The sequence below is a fragment of the Stegostoma tigrinum genome, chromosome 33 (genome assembly GCF_030684315.1).
Source record: "Stegostoma tigrinum isolate sSteTig4 chromosome 33, sSteTig4.hap1, whole genome shotgun sequence".
Lineage (NCBI taxonomy): Eukaryota > Metazoa > Chordata > Chondrichthyes > Orectolobiformes > Stegostomatidae > Stegostoma > Stegostoma tigrinum.
This window is the reverse complement of record NC_081386.1, coordinates 27,905,359-27,929,105: the sequence shown is the minus strand read 5'-3', so window position 1 is coordinate 27,929,105 and position 23,747 is coordinate 27,905,359. Positions and strand designations below refer to the sequence as shown.

At 44.2% G+C, this 23,747-nt stretch overlaps 1 protein-coding gene across 13 annotated transcripts in view; it reads left to right on the top strand.

The window, feature by feature from the left end:
• The window catches only part of LOC125467259 (synaptic vesicle glycoprotein 2B-like), a 186,532-nt gene that overhangs the window by 110,177 nt on the left and 52,608 nt on the right, over positions 1–23,747 (top strand). For 6 of the 13 annotated variants that reach the window (XM_048562861.2, XM_048562866.2, XM_048562862.2 and 3 more), the window contains one exon: positions 20,544–21,429. In XM_048562861.2, coding sequence (XP_048418818.1) covers positions 20,892–21,429 — 538 coding nt within the window. In that variant the 5' untranslated portion in view covers positions 20,544–20,891. Of the gene's footprint in view, positions 1–3,987; positions 4,078–9,089; positions 9,172–16,799; positions 16,906–16,989; positions 17,022–20,543; positions 21,430–23,747 lie in introns of those variants that run through there. The other 7 variants (XM_048562859.2, XM_048562856.2, XM_048562858.2 and 4 more) reach the window with 4 other exon arrangements.

The window sequence follows — 23,747 nt, the reverse complement described above, 5'->3', positions numbered from 1 at the left end:
TTTCGAAGCAAACTGTTGGAGGCTTAGTTGTGGGAGCAGATTAAAATATTTTACATAAGTAAGTGTGACGTCTGTCAAAGGGAATGCCATGGAATGCAGGGAGATGACAATAATGATTGTAACAAGATTGTAGGCTCCAGTCATACTCCAGAGGCTTGAGTTCAGAATTTAGCTTTTATTTTCAAAGCCCTGTGGAAGTGTTACAGATGAACAAAGCAGGCCAAGCAGCATTGGAGGAGCAGGAAAACTGATGTTTTGGGTTTAGACCTTTCTTCAGAAATTCAGGTCTAGACCCGAAACGTCAGCTTTCCTGCTCCTCTGATGTTGCTTGGCCTGCTGTGTTCATCCAGCTCTTCACTTGTTATATAGCTCTGTGGAAGAGCTACCTTATTACAGGTACTGTCTTTCTAATACAATATTAAAGCCTGCTGTTATCTATTAGCTGAAGCAGATGTGGAATGGCATTTTTTGAAAAAAAAGTGGTGGAGTTTCCCCATCCTTCTGAGCAATATTCACTACCAAACAGATGGTTCAGTCATTTGCTCAGAGGAAAAATCATAGATTCCAATAGTTCCTGGATTGTTCTGGTTGGTGTAAGTAGCTAAGTGTGCTGGGCAACAGGACAAGAGAACTGGAGCCAAGAGAATGGATGATCATTCCTCAGGTTTAAATATCTTTTTCAAATCAAATAGGAAAATTGTAAAGGGAAGAGATAAGACAGAAGCTAGGTTGTTGTTTCCACTAGTAGGTGAAACTAGAACTAGGGGGCATAGCCTCAAAATAAATGGGAGCAGATTTAGAGCTGAGTTGAGGAGGAACTTCTTCTCCCAAAAGGTTGTGAATCTGTGGAATTCCCTGCCCAGTGAAGCAGTTGAGGCTTCCTCATCGAATACTTTTAAGGCAAAGATAGATTTTTGAACAGTAACTGAGTTAAGGGTTATGGTGAGCAGGTGGGTAAGTGGAGCTGAGCCCAAAAAAAGATCAGCCATGCTCTTATTGATTGGCAGAGCAAGCTCAATGGGTCAGATGGTCCTATCTCTTATGTTCCTGTGAGATAAACTGTGTTTTTCATCAGGGCACTGAATAGTTGGGGTAAAGTTTGCAATAGTCAAGATTGTGAACAACCTGTCATGGAAAAGTAATAGGAGTACAGATGATTTCTTTTTCTTGGACACTGCTTAACCTAGAACTTCTCACAATGATTCCCTTTGCTAACCTGCTTTCACCAGACCTGTTGCATTGTGTTATCTCACCCATTTGATCCGTCTGGTGTCTCAGACAGCTTGCTGCTCTGTGATGTACACTGCTTTGAGTCTTATCTTATTCTTCCGATCAGGACTGTATCGGATATTAAGCTCTGCTCAAACCCACGCATTGCCATTTATTGTCTCTGAATCTGAATGTGTTTGTCATTTTCACAATTAATATAAAAGGTGCAAACAGAAGTGCAGGAAATGAAATAAAACAGCAAGGGAAATAATGCCGTGTTTGGCGCATCAACTCAGAATGGAATGTGCAATGGTTAAAGTTAAGTTTACAATTGTAGTTAGATGTTAGGCAACTGGTAGGGGGTTAGAGCTAGCTCTTTAAAATGGCAGACTGCGTCCTTTCAGAATGACATGAAAATTAACATTATAATGATAAACCAATTGTATCAACAGATAAAGCTTCTATTAACGGAAGGATAACATCAAGCTACAAACGTAAGCCCCTAGAAATCCCCTAAAACCCCAACTTAAAGTTAAAACATGTAACACCTAATTGCCCCATATTTACAGAGAGGGAGAAGGGAGTCAGTTTTACCGTTGGGAAATGTGGGAGATTAAGATTCTCTCAGTTCTTGCTGTGCATAGGTTTAATGCTAAATTTATGGCTACAATCATCTGGATTGGGAAGCTATCTGGTATGTACTGTCCTTTAGCTCCAGATCCCAGTCATGGAGCAGACAGGAGGGAGGGATTGGAAATTGGTGAGATCAGAGAGTGAAGGATATGTGAGAGGGAGAATTGGAGATCTATGATACAGAGGAGGAGTTTTGTGGAGGAGTGCTGTGGGGGGTGGGGGAGAGAAATTGGAAAATCCTGGATGAAAGGTCACAACCTTAGAGAGTAGAGGAACAAGAAAGGGACTATGAAGACTAGGTATAGGATGATGGAGTTGGGATGTCTTTGAAGCCATTATGGCTTGGGGACAGGGCTTTCTGATTGCATAGAAATCTGGAAGCAGGTGAGCTGGATCCAGCAAGGAAGCAGAAAGCTGCTGGCTCTCTGGTCGTCACAATCCTCACTTTTTTTCTCACCTGCCTTCATGGGATCTGAGTGGTTCTGGCCACTTATTGCTAATACCTAGTTTCCCTTAATCTGAATGCCTTCTAAGACCATTTCAAAATGCAGTTAAAAGTCAACCAATTGACTGTAAGTTATGTAACTGGGTAAAGTCGACAGATTTCTTTCCCTAAGAAGCGTTAGATTTGATTTGATTTGATTTACTATCACTGTACCTAATTACAGTGAAAATCTTTGTGTGTGAGTAGTACAGACAGATCATAGTAAGCTAGGACATACAGATCATAGGGTGAAAGAAATACTTGGACAGATGCATACAGGTTACGTTGCACAGCACATGCGTTAGGTGAGATTGACATTAACAAGATCAGTATTATTTGAAGTTAGAGAGTCCATTCATCAGTCTAATAATGGCTGGGAAGAAGCTGTTCCTAATCCTGCTGATGCGTGTGTTCAAGCTTCTGGATCATCTGCCTGATAGAAGAGGTTGTAGGAGATCATTACCGAGGTGTGATAGGTCATTGATGATATTAGATGCCTTTCCACAGCAACGAGCCATACAAGTGGAGTCCATGGATGGAAGGTTGGCTTCCATGATGGTCTGGGCTTGCACACCACCTTCTGGAGTTTCTTATGACTCTAGGCAAAACAGTTAGTATACCAGGCCATTATGTACCTGGTTTGCTTTCAAAGGTGCATCTCTAAAAGTTGATGAGGGACCTTACAGGCATGATACATTTCCTGAGCCACCTGAGGATGAAGAGGTATTATTGTGCCTTCTTGACTGTCACATCTATGTGGGAAGACCAGAACAGGTTGGTGGTTATTGCCACTCTGAGGAACATGGTGGAGATAGAGCCATGTTCTCCTCCATTCTTTCTGAAGTCAGTGATCAGTCCTTTAGTTTTGGTGGTATTGAGGGAGAGTATTCTGCCTCATCGTTGTTTGATATCTGTCCTACCATGGTTGTGTCATCAGCAAGCTTGAGGATGGTGTTCATTTGGAATTTGGCAACACAGTGGTGGGTGTTTAGGAAGCGCAAGAGGGGGCTGAGGACTCATTCATAGGGGGACTACAGAGTGGAGTGTTATCGTGAAATTGTACAGTTGTTCATCTTCAGTGATTGTGGTTTGTAGGTCATGAAGCTGAGTGAAACAGATGACTTTTTGCAACCGATGAGGATAGTTTCATGAGCAACATCAATGATGACTGGCAAATTTAAAATTAAATTAATTCAACTTAAATTCCACCAGCTGTCAATGTGGGCCTTGAAGCCACATTGCCCAGGGCCTGAGCACAGGCCTCAGTGATATCCTAGGCTTCACAGACAAATCATGACATTACCACGAGGCTGTCATCTTCCTCTATTAGCTCCTGATAGTAGTCAGATTTCCTCAGTCCTGGGAAACTGAATTGGCCAGGGTTCAATTTTATCTCTATAGAGATAGAGATAAAATCTGAGGAATGCAATCTCATTAACTTCTAATGTCTAAAGCCCCATCTCTCATCAATCGTCTGTCAAAAATAGGTTTGAGATTTTCTTTTACAGTTTTACTTTCTCCCTGACTCAAACCTGCATCTTGGGGAAGAGTTAAAGCATCCTCCATACTTGTAATTCTGCTTACATTAAATTCCTTTCAATTATCTTCTAAACCCATCTTTCTGGTTTGAAGAATAATTTTGTTTTGTTTTATTTCATCAGATCGACATCTCAATTCCTGCAAAACAAAATAAGATTTCAAATCCGTGATAATGGGAACTGCAGATGCTGGAGAATCCAAGATAATAAAATGTGAGGCTGGATGAACACAGCAGGCACAGCAGCATCTCAGGAGCACAAAAGCTGACGTTTCGGGCCTAGACCCTTCATCAGAGAGGGGGATGGGGTGAGGGTTCTGGAATAAATAGGGAGAGAGGGGGAGGCGGACCGAAGATGGAGAGAAAAGAAGATAGGTGGGGAGGAGAGTATAGGTGGGGAGGTAGGGAGGGGATAGGTCAGTCCAGGGAAGACGGACAGGTCAAGGAGGTGGGATGAGGTTAGTAGGTAGGAGATGGAGGTGCAGCTTGGGGTGGGAGGAAGGGATGGGTGAGAGGAAGAACAGGTTAGGGAGGCAGAGACAGGCTGGGCTGGTTTTGGGCTGCAGTGGGTGGAGGGGAAGAGCTGGGCTGGTTGTGTGGTGCAGTGGGGGGGCGGGGACGAACTGGGCTGGTTTTGGGATGCGGTGGGGGAAGGGGAGATTTTGAAGCTGGTGAAGTCCACATTGATACCATTGGGCTGCAGGTTTCCCAAGCGGAATATGAGTTGCTGTTCCTGCAACCTTTGGGTGGCATCATTGTGGCACTGCAGGAGGCCCATGATGGACATGTCATCTAAAGAATGGGAGGGGGAGTGGAAATGGTTTGCGACTGGGAGGTGCAGTAGTTTGTTGCGAACTGAGCGGAGGTGTTCTGCAAAGCGGTCCCCAAGCCTCCGCTTGGTTTCCCCAATGTAGAGGAAGCCACACCGGGTACAGTGGATGCAGTATACCACATTGGCAGATGTGCAGGTGAACCTCTGCTTAATGTGGAAAGTCATCTTGGGGCCTGGGATAGGGGTGAGAGAGGAGGTGTGGGGGCAAGTGTAGCATTTCCTGCGGTTGCAGGGGAGGGTGTCGGGTGTGGTGGGGTTGGAGGGCAGTGTGGAGCGAACAAGAGACTCACGGAGAGAGTGGTCCCTCTGGAAAGCAGACAGGGGTGGGGATGGAAAAATGTCTTGGGTGGTAAGATTTCAAATCTTTGACTTGCACGTCTCTGCCTGGTGGCTAAATCATTTCCAAAACAGCTTTCTTGTTGGCAAGACCTTGTCATTGTGGGGAAAGTCACCATTAATATCAGAAAAATGGATCCTCCAGCACTTACATCAGCAGATAGGGAAGGAGTCTTCAGACAGCAAGCTTATTTGTTGCATGCTGAAGGCTTAAAATAAAAAGTGCGAAGAATATTTTCATCATGCTCAGATATTTTGTGGTCAAGGTGTATTCTGTAAAACAATGTCTTAGAAAGTGGAAACCAGACAGTTACAAATATTTATCTGCCATATTCACTACCTGATATTTAGCTCCGTTTAACACTCCATAACTGACAGATGCAACCATGCTTGTTTAGCGCTACAGGTTTCTTATCCCGATATTTCTTGCTAATTCCCCTTTCCAAAGGTGCTGCCTCTTTACTGGCCTACAGGTTATCCAAAGTTCCATCAGTCATGCCCAGCATGATAAGTGCACATATTGAGCTATTTGACCAAGAGAGGCATCACTGCTGCCCTGCTTCCTCCTCATGTGTCTCTTAAACTAACATCCATAGAGCTGGATTTGCCAAACAAATTATTGCATAACCATGATCTCATTCAATGGCAGAGCAGACCCATAAGACTGAATGGCTTACTCCTTATCCAACATCCTGTGATATTATGGTGAGGGTGAGGATGCTGAGTTCCAGAGTCTGTCCAATGTGGAAGTAGGCCCTTCAATCCATCAGGTCCATACCAACCTTCCAAAAAGCATCCCACACAAACCCCTCCCACCAATCTGTTTCCATATTTCTGCATTTCCCATTGGCCGACCCACCGAACCTGCACATCTTTGGACTGCAGGGGGAAACTGGAGCACCTGGAGAAAACCCATGCAGACTCCACACAGTCAGTTGCCTGAAGCTAGAATTCAACCCAGGTCCCTGATGTTATGGGGCAGTGGTGCTATCCACTGAGCCAAAATGCTGGCACTTTAATTACTGCACCCTGACAATTGATGTCACTAAGGTCTGTACAGTTCAGGAATAAACTGCACAAGCAGCAGACAAGTTTGTGGCAAGTTCAGGTGAGGTACTGCTTCACCTGGCAGGTAGGTTTTGGTCCTTGCACACTGAGGAGGGAGGAAGTAAATTGGCTTATACCTTTGCTTGTTGCAGGGTGAGGTGTAGTGGGTTGTGAGGCTTGTTGGGGGTGAAGGAAGTGTGGACCAGGGTGTCCCAGAGGGAACGGTCCATGCGGAAGGTAGCCAAGAGAGGGGAGGGGAATATGTGTCTGGTGGTGGCATCTTGCTGGAGGCAGTGGAAATGACAGCTGATGATCTTCTGGATGTAGATGTTGGTGGGATGGCTGGTGAGGACAGGGGGAACTCTTGTCACTTTTGCGGGAGAGAAGTGCAGGAGAATGTTGAGGTCCCTGTGGACAACGGTGCTGGAGAATCCTCAACTGAGGAAGAAGTTGGACATTTTGGAGGCTCCCTTGTTGAAGTTGGCCTCATTGGAACGTATGCAACAGGGACAGAGGAACTAGGAGAATGGAATGGAATCTTTATAGGAAACAGGGTGTGAGATGTATAGTCCAGGTAGCTGTGGGGGTCTGTGGGTTTGTAATGGATATGAGTAGCCAGTCTATCCTCAGAAATTTAAACAAATGTCGAGGAAGGGAAGGGAAGAGTCAAAGATAGACCAGGTGAAAGTGAGGGCAGGGCAGAAATTGGAAGCAAAATCGATGAACTTTGCTGATTCCAGACGAGAGAGGGAAGCAGCACCGATGATATATCCGAGGAAGAGTTGTGGGTGGGGTCCGGAATAGGACTGGAACAAGGAATGATCCACATACCCCATAAAGAGACAGGCCTAACTAGGGCCCATGCAGATACCCATGGCCACCCCTCTTACCTGTAGAAAATGAGAGGAGTTAAATGAGAAATTGTTCAACGTGAGGACGAGCTTCACCAAGTGGCAGAGGGTGGTGATGGGTGGGAACAGTTCAGGCCTTCACTCCGTGAAGAAAACAGGCAGCCCTAAGACCCTCTTGGTGGGGAGATAGATGTGTAAAGGGATTGCACGCCGATGGTAAAGAGGACGTGTCTAGAGCCTGCAAACTGGAATTTCTGAAACTGGCATAAAGTGTCAGATGAATCACGGATGTACGTGGGCAGGGGTTGGACCGGGGAGAGAAGACTGAGTCAAGATAGGAAGAGATGAGTTCTGTGGAGCAGGCGCAGGCTGAAACAATGGGTCTGCCTGGACAGTCCTGTTGGTGGATTTTTGGAAAGAGGTAGGATCAAGCTCCCACTATCACCCTCAACCCCCTTCCCTCCTGCGACGGTGATAGAGCTCCCCTTGTCCTTACCTACTATCCCACCGGAATCCACTCCCAGAAGATCATCAGCCACTATATCCACCACCTCCAGCAAGATGCCACCACCGGACACATATTCCCCTCCCCTCCCATGTCCACCTTCTGCAGGGACCGTTTCCCTCTGGGACATCCTGGTCCACTCTTCCTTCACCCCCAACACTCACCCACAGCCCCACAGCACCTTTCCCTGCAGTTGCTGAAGGTGTAAAACCTGCCCATTTACCTCCTCCCTCCCTAGTATGCAAGGTGCAGCAGCACTTTATCGGCACTTCCCAGACTCTAGTCTACTGCATTCGCTACCCACAATGAGGTTGCCTCTACACTGGGGAAGCGAAGCGTAGATTGGGTGACTGCGTTGAAAAACATCTATGTTCTGCCTGTGAAAAAGGCCCTGAACTACCTGTTGCTTGCCATTTTAACACACCACCTTTCTCCTTGGCCAACGTCTCTGTCTCTGGCTTGCTGCAATGTTCCAGTGAAGCTCACTGCAAGCTGGAGGAGCAACACCCCTTTTTCCGCTTGGGGACCCCTAAGCCCTCTGGAGGCAACATCATGTTCAATAATTTTAGGGCCTGAACTCCCCCATGTCCTAGCCCCACACACACACAAACACACACACCAGGCCTTATCACATAGCCTTCCATTACACACTAACTCTGGTTAGCCACAGTGCCCTCTAATAGCTATTGACCCTCCCAGCCAGATCATTATCAACTCCTTTGACTGTCCAACTATTCTTCTCTCCCTTGGGGATCTATCCCTTTCTCCCCACCCTTTTTTCTCCTCATTTACCAACAGTTTCATAGCTACCATTAGTTCTGAGGAAGAGCTACTGTGCCTGAAACATTAACTTTGATATTGTTCATAGATGCTGCCAGACCTGTAAGCTTTTCTGGCACATTCTGTTTTTGCGGCAGGTTTAATAGTTGGAAACTGGACTCAATGATTGAAATGATTCTGCAATTGGGTCATTATTACTCCATTCAGGTGGTGGCAGGCACACTATGTGCTTTGTAAATGCTTCAGCGAAACCTTGAGGCAGGAAGCAGATTCTGCTGTGGAGGAGAGCTTTGTGCAAAATAAGACAAAAGAGTACCATAAGCAAGAAAATAATTGGGGCAGCACAGTGGCTCAGTGGTTAGCACTGCTGCCTCATAGAGCTAGGGACCTGGGTTTGATTCCAGCCTCAGGCAACTGTCTGTGTGGAGTTTGCACATTCTCCCCGTGTCTGTGTGAGTTTCCTCCCAAATCCAACAACATGCTGGCTCGGTGGATTGGCCATGCTAAATTGCCCATAGTGTTCAGGGATGCCTTGAAAAGGGGGTTGGTTCTGGATGGAATGCTCTGAGGGTCAGTTTGGGCTGAAGGGCCTGTTTCCACACTGTAGGGATTCTATAAAAAAAACCTATATATAATAAATCAGGAAAACAGTATTTAACCATATATTTTGTATGAAATGTAATTAAATTTTCATAATTTCCCCCGGTTCTATTAGTCCCATTTTAGCTCAGATCCTTTGTACTTAATATAGACAGTTTCCTCTGGAGATCAAACAAGGCCGGGCTTCTGTAAGTGTCTTCTAAAGTTTTCTCTTTTTTTGTTTTTGATATATTGCAGTATATTTTAATCATGCAGATTGTTTGTGTTTTTCGCAGATTCTCGTAGTTGCCTTGCCTACCAGCAATTAAGTAAAAACAGGTCAGGAAAACGCAAGAAAAAACTGAAGGCAACTTTATTGTAGGTATTCTCGTTTGTTTGCAGTTCAGTGATGCTCTCATTGTGGGGAGTGTTTCCTCTTTTAGCATTTGACGTCAGTGTGTGTACCGGTAGCACTTCCAAATGACGAAGACATTGTGAGAGAAAACACACGCGCCTGCGATACCTTAACATTTTAATAATGTTATAGACAAGAGCAACAATTTTTTCAGAAACTATTGCCACAAGGCCAATGAAACCCCTACGATATTGAAAGAGGCCATTTGGCCTATTGGGTCTGCACAGACCCTTTGAAGGGTATCCTACCCAATTCCTGAATTTACAATGGCTGACCTACACATCCCTGGATGCCACGGGGTCATTTAGCATGGTCAATCCATGCACTTGGACTGTGGGAGGGAACAAGAGTACCCAGTGGAAACCCACATGTGCTAACTCCACGCAGACAGTCGCTTAAGCCAGGAAGTGAACTGGGGTCCCTGGTGCTGTGAGGCAGCAGTGCTAACCATTGTGCCACCTGTCAAAGATAGCGGTTGGTCTCTCCACACTGAGAGGCCAGCTCTGAAACCTCAAGAGTTACATCAGCAGCAGTGGTTTGCTGTCAAGAAATGTAGGAGACTTTGAGTTTATGACAGGTAGATTCAAAGATATTAAAAATGCACAAGGGCCATGCAAATCTAGAGGGTCTGCCTCCGTTTTGTTTCATAGAGCCTGCATTCCATGTTCCTGGTGGCCCGTCATCATTTAGTTATGGATGCAAGGAGACGGTCCACCACTGGAAAAATGTAACCTGTGGAAATGTCCCTTATTTATTCCTGTAGTTATTGTATTAAATATACATCTGGTAGAATCCCTGCCTTTAACTTCATTTCTCAGGTACAGATACAGCTGAGTATATCCAGCATTCTCTACTTGTATTACCTGTCATCCTGAGTTTATCATCCATTTTCTTAATCTGGTTGGAGGGATAAATATCAAACAACCCCATTGTTCTTCAAACGGTGCCATGGGATTGACCCCATCCATCTGGCCTAGCACAAAGTTCAAAGCTAGGTTCTAAGTTCAAAATTCAATGAAAAGATACAGCTTTTCCCAAAGCCTTGTACTGAAATGTCAGACTGGATGATATTCTTTTGTGTTGAGAATAGTACTTGGACCTGTTATGTTCTAAACCAGGTAGTATGGCTGGAACTGACACTCCAGCAGAATTCCATTTCCCACTGCATTCTATGGCCTAAGTAAAATTTGGTGCCAAATTAGGGGCAGTTTGCTGAAGTGTCCACACTCAGTGGAAGTACAGGAATGCATTAGCCCCAAATCAGTTCAAGGTCAATCCAAAAATAAAATGTTTTCTCAATGTTATACTGAGATTAGAATAAGGAAGCTGGCTAAATTCTATACATTTTTTTGGAAGGGGAATGAACTCAAATGACATGCAGTTTCAGTGCTGACAAATGGTCTAATCTGCCGGCTAATCACTGTTGCCTCATCCCAAGTGTCCATTTTTAATGGCCACCCTGCTAAAGTGAAAGGCACTAATGGAGAAGAAAATCTATTTTCAATTCAATTGTATTTTTAGAGTGCAGCCTAATCTTCTGATTGAAACTTTCACTGCAATAAGCTGCTGATCTACTGCTAATTCACTGGAATATTTAACAGCGCGATTATTTATTTATTGTAGGGTTAAGGCTCCTGCTTTTTACAGTTATGGAATCCCTCACACCTTCCTTCCCACCCTCAACCAAAGGCAATCTGTTCATTGATGCCTGGGTGCTTTCTTTTACAGAGTCATAGCGTCATAAATTTATACAGTCAGCAAGGAAGCAGACACTTTGGTCCAACTAGTACATGCTGATCATATTCCCAGACTAAACTAATAACACCTGCCTGAGTTGGTCCATACCCCTCCAAATCTTTCCTATTCATGGACTTGTCCCAAATGTCTTTTAAATGTTGAAACTGCACCTGCTTTCTTCGCTTCCTCCAGCTTTTCATTCCAAATATGCACCACCTTCTGTCTGAAAAAGTTGCTCCTTAGTTTGTTTGTGTTCTTTTATTTTTTCATGGGATGTGGGTATTCCTGGAAAGGCAGCATTTGTCACACATCCCTCCAACTGAGTGGACAGAGGGTAGTTAAGAGTCAAGCACATCAGTGTGGGCCTGAGGTTCTACGTAGGCCACACCAGGCAAGGATGGGCAATTTTCTTCTTTGAAGGGTATTAATGAATCCACACACACCAGGTCTATCATCACATGGGCTGCTACTACAAACAAACCCACTGTCAGACATTAATAGTCCCCAGTAGCAGCTATTCATTCTCCCAGGTTGACCTTTATGCAGTCCACTTTTCCACAATGGTGCAGTGGGATCTTTTACCTCCATCCAAATAGGCAGATCGGGCCTTGACTTTTCATCTTGCCCAAAACATGTCACCTTCAACTGTTTATTCTCTATCTCTCTGAGTCCCATTTGTTTACTCACTGTTTACTCCTCCACCCTCACAACCACCTCATCTTCAGCCAATACATCAACGTTTTCCCAGCTAGAAATCAGTTCCGAAGAAGGGTCACAGGTCCTGAAACGCTAACTGTGCTTTCCCTTCACGGATCCTGCCAGATCTGCTGAGTTTTTCCAGCAATTTCTGGTTTTGTTATTAAGGACTAAATGGGTTTTTCCTACAATTGTTAATAACTGTTATGGTCCCAGATTTGTTAGTTGAATTTAAACTGCACCAGTTGCATTGCTGGAAGTCGAACCCAGAGTATTAACCTGCACCACTGCATTACCAAACCATTGTCATGGGTGGTCCCTAACAGATGAGACTTTCTACCATTCTCAGGGTGGGCCTGTAGGAGGTTGTACAGACTGATATAACGTCTGCAGGCTCTGTTACACTTGGGGCAGGTGGTGGTCACAGGAAGGGGCGGATGGGGCATTGGTGCAGCAGTGCACTCCTTTCCCTGCTTTCACCTGGGCGTCCGCTTCTTCCTGACGGCAAGTCTGGAGGTGCTCGACCCCTTCCCAGATGCTCCTCCTCTATTTTGGACAGTCTTGAACCAGTGATTCCCAAGTGTCGGTGGGAATGTCACACTTCCCCAGTGCGGCCTTGAGGGTATCTCTGAAGAATTTGTTCTGTCCAGCTGGGGCTTGGCTGCTGTTGTCGAGCTGGGAGTACGGCACCAGCTCGGGGAGACTCTTGTGTCAGTGAAGGGAATGATGTACCCAGTCCATCGTAGCCAATCAAGGTTGGGTAATGCCTCAGTGCTGGGGATGTTGGCCTGGTCGAGGACTCTGGCATTGGTGTGACTGTCTTCCCATGGGAATTCACAGGACCTCACACAGGCAGTGTTTGTGGTACTGTTTCAATACCTTGAGGTGTCTGCTATAGACAATCTGTGTCTCAGAGTTGTTTAGGAGAGCGGAACACACCATAGCTCTGTAAACCATGAGCTTAGTATCAAATCTGATGTTGTTGTCCTCAGTGATATCACTGCTACACCAACATCTCCTTGCAGGAGAGTAACAATCAGGGTCAATAAATAGTAAGATAATAAAATGTGAGGCTGGATGAACACAGCAGGCCAAGCAGCATCTCAGGAGCACAAAAGCTGACGTTTCAGGCCTAGACCCTTCATCAGAGAGGGGGATGGGGAGAGGGAACTGGAATAAATAGGGAGAGAGGGGGAGGCGGACCGAAGATGGAGAGTAAAGAAGATAGGTGGAGAGAGTGTAGGTGGGGAGGTAGGGAGGGGATAGGTCAGTCCAGGGAAGACGGACAGGTCAAGGAGGTGGGATGAGGTTAGTAGGTAGGAGATGGAGGTGCGGCTTGGGGTGGGAGGAAGGGATGGGGTGGGAGGGGACAAACTGGGCTGGTTTTGGGATGCGGTGGGGGAAGGGGAGATTTTGAGATTTATTCCAGAACCCTCACCCCATCCCCCTCTCTGATGAAGGGTCTAGGCCCGAAACGTCAGCTTTTGTGCTCCTGAGATGCTGCTGGGCCTGCTGTGTTCATCCTGCCCCACACTTTGTTATCTTGGATTCTCCAGCATCTGCAGTTCCCATTATCTCTTAATAAATAGTAATCTTACTCAAGGAAGCCACAGAGTAGTTAGTAAAGGAAATTTTATAAATATTGCAATAGCTTCAGTTGTGGATGTTCTTATGAGATTGGGCACAAGGTGTGTTTGTCTAAATGGTATCAAGATCATTTTGGGAGATAAGCGGTATGGAGTGGGATTACATTTTGCATAGAAATCTGTGGATGGTGGTCGTTTATGCAGGCAGCAGGTTAATACAAAGAATTCAGGATTGAGGAGACTTGCTGACAATGCATAAACCATGACTGCAGTTAATTAGAAGCTTTAATGACCATGGGTTAATGGAACTGATACACGTCTTTCAGGAAACTAAGTCACTGCAGGAAGTGACATTAATTGCATCGAAAATAAATGAGCTCCTTCTCCTCTGTTGGCCTGGTGAGTGAAAGCATAATTCATTGTAATGCAGGGCCTCATGGATTGTGCTAACTGACAGGACAGGGGCTGCTGACAGGGCTACTGTTTCGGGAGAAGGAATGTCACTAAAGAATCTAATCCCTGACTGTTGATCTCTGGCATAGTGTGTATGCGCGTTCGGGATGATAACAGAATTGGCTTCACTGTGCCCAATCTCTTTGGTTAAACAGTGTGAGGGAACTTGTCACTTTAACCTGAGCATGAGGAATGGACATTTCGGATGAGGCAGTACAAGGCTAACGCGGTTACTGATGACAAAGCATCTTCAGAGAAGACACGGAGATAAAAGATGAGGGAATCATAAAAAAGAAAACACCTGAACCAACTGGAAAGCCAACAATTAGTACTAAGCACGGCTGTAATTAATATTTCAGCAAATAGTGGAAGCCAGTAAAGAGCAGTTGAGTGGGTAATTGAATGATCAGGTGGACCTTGACATCTGCTCTTGATTCAAACATAAATTGAATTTGTGTGTGAATACTTTGAAATCACATGTTTCAGATGTAACTGGGCTGACACAGCAAGTCTCACTTGACATCAACTGAAAGATTGGCTTAAATAGCCCTGAAAATTGGCGAATCGTGGTGCCAGCAGTGACAGAGAAGCTCTTGTTGCTGTCCGGTGCTGATGCTGCTGGAAATTGCACTATTCATTCCCAAAATTCTCACTGTCCAAGCTGGGACACCACCCATCCATTCCATCCACCACCACCTAGCTTTCTCTACAGCTTTGTCTCCATCCATCAGTCCTCCACCTGCCTCATTCGCTGAGCCTCTTGACTCAATTGTGAACTCCCTGAGTGGGGATCCCATGTGTCTTTGTTGTTCTACTATCTCCTTAAGTGACTCAGAGTCAAGTTTTGTTTGATAATGCTTTGGAGATGCGCCTTGGAAAGTTTTACCACATGAAAGGTGCTATTTGCTGCTGTTGTACTAAATCTGCTCTCCCTTCTCTCCACCTTCTATTTTATATCATTGGTTTACGTAGGGAGCCTCACTAGGAACTCACTGATCATTCTAATGCAGCCTGCCTTGCTTTATGGCAGGAAGCTGCAAAGTAGGCTTGACCAGTGTCTCTTTTTTGAGATTGTAAAATGAAGGTGTCACAGATGTTTACCCGATTGTCACAGCCATGGCTCAGCTGTTAGCTGTATCATCTCTGAGGTACTGCCTTCGATGCACACTCCAGGGCTGGACCAAAAAAGTGAAGGGCAACACTTCATTGTGGCACTGAACGAGTAATGCACTGTTGAAAGTGACATGTTTTAGGCAAGATGAAAAATCAGGGCCCGATCTGCCTATTTGGATGGAGGTAAAAGATCCCATTGCACCATTGTGGAAAAGTGGACTGGTTGGACCGAAGGGTTTGTTTCTGTGCTGTATGACTCTATGGCTGTATAAAAGTAGAGGAGAGGGTTACACTGCTGTCCAGGCATCTATTGATCACTGGCTGGCGTGATCATTTTCACATCAATTTCTTTTTTGTGTGATCTTCCTGTGCAGATATTGGCTGCCACATTTTCCACATCATAACAGTGACTACATTTCATTTGTACTTTGTTGATTTTGAAGCAGATTTGGTGTTCATGAGAAACACTATTTAAATGCATATTTCTGAAGAAGGGTCCCGACCCAAAATGTCAGCTTTCCTGTTCCTCTGATGCTACCTGGCCTGCAGTGTTCCTCCAGTTCCATACTATGTTGTCTCTAACTCCAGCATTGGCAGATCTTATTATCTCTGATTTAAATGCAAGCCTTGTGGTAGAGTGGGACTGCCACTATCTCTGGACTAGAAGATCCAGATTTGGATCTCACCTGCAATGGAGCAGTGCCAATAACCTGTCCAAATTAGTTCCTTAAATGCAACACTTTTCTTGTATAGAATGTGCTGCTGGACATCATTCTTGGTGGAGAGAAGGAACAGCAGATTTAGTACAACAACAGCAGTTGCATTTAAATAGCACCTTTCCCATGGAAAAACATTCCAAAGTGCAGCTCCGAAGCACTAGCAAACAAAACTTGACTTTGAGTCTCTTAAGGACAAATGGCCAAAAACATGGCCAAGGATTTTTAAGTTTCAAGAAATATCTTAAAGGACAAAGAGGGAGAAAGGACTAGAGAGGGAACTTCATAGCTAAGCTCCCAGTCAGCTGATGGGGATAAATTGGGGAATGCACAAGAGACACGAAAGATGGAAAAATTGCGGTATTTGTGAGGGCTGCAGTGCTATGAAAGGTTACAGTGATGGTCGTAGTGAGTCCCAGGAAAGATTTGAAAACAAAGATGAGGATTTTAGAATTCACAGTTCATCAGGCTGGGAATCAACATTGGTCTTGACAGGATAGATGATGTGGAAAATAGAAAAAGGCCTTATTGCTAAGTGTAAGGAGATGCTCCCCTGCCAGTAGGTATCGGGCACACGGTTGAAATAGAGGAAATTTTGCTTTGACCTAATTTGCCAGGGACATCCTCCACATGTGAATAAATCAGAACTTTAGGTGACCTGGAACTGCTTGATGCTGACACCTGGCTGATGATATGGATAGTTTCCCATTTAAACAACCTCGACAATTCTCACCCTATCAACACTGAGGATTAAAGAATAAACAAGGACAGCCGCTGAGCAGTGCTTAATTAACCAACAACAGTTCTTCTCGAATGGAATAAATTAAGAAACCATTTGGGGAGTTGAGAAAGCTTCTCTGAGACGGGTTAGAACTCCTCCTGGGATCCTTGCATCAACATAATTAAAGGCATTTCATTGTAAAAATATTTTTGGCCAAAATTTTATTTGATGAAGACAGTACATGAGCTTTCACCACATGTAGCATCATGTGTAAGTGACTGAAATACAAGCGCGATGTTTTCTGTCAACATATTAAGTCTTGGCAAACAAATGCAAAGTAGTTTGCTGGGAAATCGTGATCAAAAGGGGAGTGTCCCTTTAAACAGTAGCTGAACAGATGCATCTGCAAATGAACAAAAGCTGTCTGTAGGCGTAAGCCACCCTCATAAATGCAGGGAACCAGCAATGCATCAGACAAACTTTTATTGTAGACATGATCACAGTCATTTTAAAAACGGCAGCAATTTTATCATTCCCCAGAATCAGATTTTTTAAAGACTTTTCCTTCAGAATGTTCAGGTGGCACAGGCGATGACACTCTTCAGATGACTCAACCTGTATCACATTTCAATAAGAAATAACGAATATCTGCTCTTGCCGGAGTACAATGCAAAGGTAATGACAGCTTGTCAGCGCTTGGTCTTGTTGTGTTATAGTAGGCTCGTGATGATTTTTAACAGCTCTTCTTGTTTGGCACAGGTGAAAGCAGTCAATGATTCCATTTGAACTTTGTGAGTATTTTTGATTGATATCATCACAAGTTATTTTAATTCTTGCATCTCTGATTGCTTTTATGTTGAATCCAAACTTTTCCAAACCTTCTAGGTATCAAATGGGAGGTAAGATTTTGGAAGTTTCTGGAAAATGCCCTCTTTAGTGGTTGCTTCCAGATGTTCTCACCATATATTGCCATTTTCAAATGTAAAGAAATTAGCATTGGACTGAACTTCAAGAAAAAAACATGTAAATTGTCTGTCAGAGACAGCAAGAACTGCAGATGCTGGAGTCGGAGACAACATAATGTCGAGCTGAAGGAACACAGCAGGCCGGGCAGCATTAGAGGAGCAGGAAAGTTAACATTTCGGGTCAGGACTCTTCTTCTGAAATGGGGGAGGGGAAAAGGGAGCTGGGAAATAAATAGAGAGGAGGGTGTGGCTGGGGAAGGTAGGTGGGATGGTAATAGGTGAGTGTAGGTAGGGAGTGGAAGGGATAGGTCAGTGGGATGGGTGGGGTGGCTAGGTGGGAAAATAAATCCACCCCCAGACTTATGTCCAACCCTCCCTCTCATCCCCACCTCCTTGACCTAACACAACCTGTCCGTCTTCTCTCCCACCTATCCGCCTGCCCTTCCGACTGACTGATCCCCAATGATGCCTACCTGTACTCCCCTATCACTGTCCCATCTACCTTCCCCAGCTCCACCACTCCTCTCTCTACTTATTTCTGAGCTCCCTTCCCACACCCTCCCCCAATTTCTGAAGGAGAGCCCCGATCCGAAACGACAACTTTCCTGCTCCTCTGATGCTGCCTGGCCTTCTGTGTTGCTCTATCTCCACAGCGCATTGTTTCTAAATTGTCTGTTAGACTTTATTGCAAAGCTTTATTTAGAGTAGAAGTGCAAGGAAGTCTTGCTGCAATGATTTTTAGATTTAGATTTATTTAATATTATCACATGTCTAGGTACAATGGAAAGAGTATAGAGCTTGGCTGAGGGCACACCCAGAGTACAACATGCAGTTTTGGTCACCTTCTCCGAAGAAGGGTAGGCTGGTGCATTGCCTCAAAACCAGTAATCTTTCGAGTGAAGCTTTTGTCGTGGAATTTGGGTTTTGCCAGATTTCATGTCTGGCACATTGGGTGGTTCGAGCCAGGTGAAGTCAAGGAGTACAGGAATGGACTGGCACACAAAAGTGGTGACAGAGACGACAAGTGTGTTGCCATGTAGTGACAAGACAACGTATCCAATTTGGAACATTTTAACCCAGTGAAATAAAAAGACGTATGGCGGATTCTAAAAAGTATCTGGTTTTCCAACAACAACTTGGGGGTTTAGACAGGCAGCTTAAAGAGAATGTCCCTGCCTTCGAGAATGGCTAGATTGAATCCTGTTATAACAGCGCTGACCCATGAGGAGAAATTCAGTAGAACGGGCTACAATCTCTGAAGTTTAGAAGAATAAGAGGAGTTCTCATTGAAATATAAGATTCTGGGAGCACTTGGCAGGCAGTTGCTCCTGAACTGAGGATTGTAGTCTCAGAATATGAGGTCAGCCACACAGCACTGAGGAGAAATTGAGTTCTGAGGAAGGGTCACTCGAACTGAAATGTTGACTCTGATTTCTCTCCACAGACAGACCTGCTGAGCTTTTCTAGCAACATCTGTTTCTGTTTCTGATTTACAGAAACTGCAGTTCTTTCAGTTTTCTTAAATTGAGAATATTTCTCACTTTTTTAACCTCATGAGCATTGTCAACAGATTATGACTGACATCCAACAGTGCCACATCGGTGCTAATTTAGAAATGTCACTGAGAGAAATAATATGGGTGCTGCCGTGGATGATGGAATTGCTCCACTGGTTCTCTAGGGAAGGGAGTTACACCCTTCTGGGGCTGAGGATAAAAATATTGAAAAGGAACGGCAGTGGTATTTCCTGACATAGGCACTTCCAAGTCATGTGTAGTTAGTGTTAATATTGGTACTAAATGCCAAAATGTGAGGAAGATTTTTTTCTATCAGTATTGACCTTGAACAAAATGCAACTGCTAGATCTTAGAGTCTGTATTCAGAAATGCAATCTAATTCAAGGGTTTAGACAGTTTAAGAATACACTCTGATTTCATTAGAATCTTGGCCTCCCCATGGTTATCTACAGTTTAATTACAGAACTGGGGCTTAAATATATGTTAAACTGTAGAATAGCCCTGGTGTGTGACACTTCTTGTCTGATAATATGAGAGATGATCTGATAACATAATGACATATAGTCATAGAACCACACTTCCTTTTACATTGGGAACTGATCTGGGGCAATATTTTCACATTTGGTGTGATCTCCAATTGGATTGAGGTGTTTAAAATGAGGACAGACATTGATAGGATTGATACAGAGAAACTATTGCCTCTAGTGGGATTTGAAAGCTTTCAGACAGTGGGTTCTAATTTTTCTTAACCATGCAATTGGAAAGTAGAGGAGTAAATCGGATGGAGGTATGGATCAGTGATGACCTGTTTTAAAAGTGAAACAGATTGAATGGCCTGTTTTTGTCCTGAGGCTTGATGAGAACTTTAAGCCTCAGAGGCAAGAGTGTAACTGTTGAGTAAAATAATCATTCAGTCACTTGGTAATGAACTTGAATGTGGCTATAAAGAGAGACATTCCACTTCTCATCATGCACTTATAAAAAGGAATATGTTCACACCTTGCCTCTTTTTGGAATTGTGTGAGAGGTTTAGGGAATCTACAGTTTCCTGTTACTTTCTCTAAGGCAACACTTCAGCCAATCAGAGTCAACATTGTTGACCAATCAGAATTTCTTTCCTTCTGTAGCATAATTGTTGTAGTAATTTGAAATTTGGTGTTCTTTGCATTTCTCATAATGAGTGCAAAATGAAAAGCTTCAGCAACATATTTATACTTGACAGGTGACCCGAATAAGTGATAATTGTTAGGTTGTTCTTTGAGATGGTGGGAAGGATGGCATTAAAGTCAAGCTCTTGACCCTCCTTCAACATCCATTTGTACACACTCAGGCACAGCATCCTGCAATGAGAATGTTGGCTGTTTTCTCTCCCTGTTGTACAACTCCACTGTAATCTGCTGCAGCACTATCTCATGTTGGGGATAGGCAAAGTGGGCTGAATGGTCTACTCCTGTTCCTATTGCCAGCATAACTGGAATCAGAGCACAATGGGAATTGAAGATAATACTTGTAATTCTAAACTAATAAAGCTGTAAACACAAACAATATGTGTTGCTGAACAGGGTCCAGAAATGCCCCTTCATGTTTAAAAAATAAAATTAGTTCCTACCTATTTAATTTAGGCTTCACATTTAACTAAACGGTTTGGGGATTCCACTGAGTATAGATATATATTTGCAGCCTCTAAGGGCTGTCAGCCCAACAGACAGTCTTAACAACAGCTCAATCAGAGATGAAATTGGAAAGAGACAGCTCGTGAAAATAACTCATTTCATTTCCAATCTATGCCTCGAAGACAGCTAAGTTTATTTTCTTTTTCTTCTTTACTGCAGACACTTACCGTTTGGACCAGTCAATGAGATGTACTAAAGGTCATTCATCACTTCAAGTCATCGATAGAACCTGATAGCTAAGGATTTTACCGTCGCTAGATTTGCCCCACAGCCTTCCTGTTTACATCAGTATTCCTCTCGGAGTCATGCAGTAACCTCATTGTGGAACTGAAAAAATAGTGAAGAATTTCAAAGTTCTTTCTTCAACAGTGTCCCGTGAGGAAATTAGCAGAGGAGGATCCAAACAGCTTGTTTTGAATAGTAAGATAAACTGTAACTTATGCAGGCACGACTATGTACATGTAACTGAGGTGTCCTTTGCAAGAGGTCTATCTTCCTGTGAACACGATGGACGACAGATTTGGGAATAATTCAAACTTCTTTCAAGGAGCCAAGGATATTGCCTATGAGGTGAAGAGGCACGGTAGGATGCAAGACCCCTATAGACGGTATGAAGGTGGTGGGGAACATGCCGCACAAGATGGGGGATATTACCACAGTGAAGATCCCCACGCACAGGATGACGCTGACAGTGATGCCACAGAAGGACATGATGAAGATGATGAAATCTACGAGGGGGAATACCAGGGGATCCCACACCCGGATGATATTAAGGCCAATCGGATGGCAGCAACGCAACCGATTTCTGACGAGTACAGGGACCAAGCAGATCTCATTGCTGAACGTATGAAGGATGAGGAGCAGTTGGCACACCAGTATGAGTCAATCATTGAGGAGTGTGGACATGGACGCTTCCAGTGGACACTCTTCTTTGTCTTAGGTTTAGCACTGATGGCCGATGGAGTCGAAGTATTTGTGGTGGGCTTTGTACTTCCTGTTGCTGAAAGGGATATGTGCATGTCCAATTCTAACAAAGGAATGCTAGGTAAGTGGTGTCACAGAGATATTTAGTATTTTGACAGAGTCACTAGATTTGTGGATTTGGCCAATATTCTGAATTTCAGTCCCATCACAGCAGCTGGTGGAATCTTTATCCAACAAATTAATAAAATTCTACTGATTCATAGGAAAAAAAACCAGCATTAAAAACAACTGGCGGTAATATTATCATGAGGCTAGCGTCAATTTTCATTTTAAATAAATGTTTAAAATCGTGGGGGTCAGTATCGCTAGCTGGGTCAGCATTACTTGGCCATGTCTACCACCAACCCCACCCCCATACACCATTCTCAATGTTCACACACACCACCATCACACCCCAGACACATCACCCCCCACCCTCCAAATCCCCCATCGCCACCCCGACATACAATGCCCCAGCGCCCATATGCATACGCGTCATCACTGAGCCTTCTCCCAAACTCACCCTGTCCCATCCATACCCACCTTCTCTCCCCTTCACACACGTCCACCTCCCACCTCTCACACTCACATACTCTCTGTCTCTCACTTGCTCACACACTCACACTCGCTCGCAAACACTTACTCATGAGCACACTCACTCGTGCGCACACTCTCACTCACGCCCACGTGCTGTTTCTCTTGCATGCACACTCGCTGTTACTCGCACACACACACTCTTGCTCTTTTTCTCATGGGCCACATGCTCACGCTTTCTCTCGAGTGCGCACGCTGGCTCTTTCTCTCGCAAGCACGCTCGCTGTTTTTCACTCGCACACTCTCGCTCTTTCTCTCGCACACACATGCTCACTCCTTCTCTCACATGCGCACACTTGCTCGTGCACACTCTTCCTCACTCTTGCACCCTCTCTCTCCCATTTCTGAAACCAGATGCTGGGAAATTCCTACCCCAAGTGTCTAATGTCAGGTGACAACAGGACATTGTCCACAGTCTCTCCGCTGATAAGCCGAGAACGACAGCTGAATGACATCCAAGAAAGTTCCCCAAACACGTGGGACATTAAACTCAACCTGACTGAAACAGTCAGTGAAAGCTGGCTGAGTACGAGAGCAGTTTCTCTCTCACCAACCTTCACAAATTATGCGCGATACCTTTTCAGATTAATGTATAATGATGCAGCCCTTTTAAGTCTTTAAATACTAAAGGTTAAATAGTTGTTTTAACCAATAATGCAATAAAGGTACTTTGAATGGTTAACACCATTTTAACAAGAGTGAATACAGTATTTTGCTGCTCATGCAGGAGCTCATTAAAATGATGGCCAAATGCCCAGACTGTTAGAGAGCCCTGAGAATGATCTGTGATATGAGCTCTCCTATTGATTGAAAAGTGTAATAAAAAATTATCGGTTAAAGTGCCATCTTCCATTTTGTGTGTTGACTACCAAGCAAATAAATTTTTGGACCTGCAGTACTCGAAGTATCTTGGCCAAAGTAGAACGTAATGAGATTGCGAGTGCAGAATGCCTCAGAACCACTCAATAGTTTTAGAGCAGCATTGCTGTAAAGCCAAATAAAGGTTGGGACAGATTGGCTTTCCTCCCTGGGGACTAAACATTGATGTGAATTAGAAACTGTCCTTTCACCTCAAGCTTTTGGATCCAGCCAGTCTGGCAGATTGCAAGCATCCTTATCCTTTTAAGGGGAACCTTCTGGGAGTGGAACTCAAAGCCCACAGTTGCTTTAATCTAGTATTAATCCGGGCAAGTTATGCTCGAAAAAGCTGTAGGAAATGAAGCAAATCATATATTGATCCAGAACTGGATGCTGCTCTGAATTTGGAATTTAAGATCTGCTGTTGGGCATGGAAGAAGCAAGATTTTTCCAATATTGGTATAGTCATGGTTCATATGCTTCATCTGTCCTGACTGTTTTGTGTAAATAGTTGAATTTTTATTATTAATACGTACATACAAGTTAGGAGCAGGAACACGCAGATAGTGATTCTAACCACAACTCCACATTCCTTCCTACTCTGCATTGTCATTTCACTCCTTTGTTGAAGAAGAATTTGTCCACCTTGCCTTAAAAAAAATTAAGGATTTTACTTCCACCTCCTTTTGAGGAAGATTGTTGCAAAGACTCATAATTTTCTGTCAGAAAAGAACTGCCTCATCCCTGCGGTGAATGGGTGGCCCCTTATTTTCAAATGGTGACCCCCCAGTTCTAGATTCTCCCATAAGAGGAATCAGTCTTTCCACATCCACATCAATACCTGTACGTTTCAACAAAGTAATTGGCAACACATCCACAAGAATGCATTTCCTCCACTGCCAACCTTCAGTAGCAGCAGTGTGTACGATCAGCAAGAAGCACTGAAGA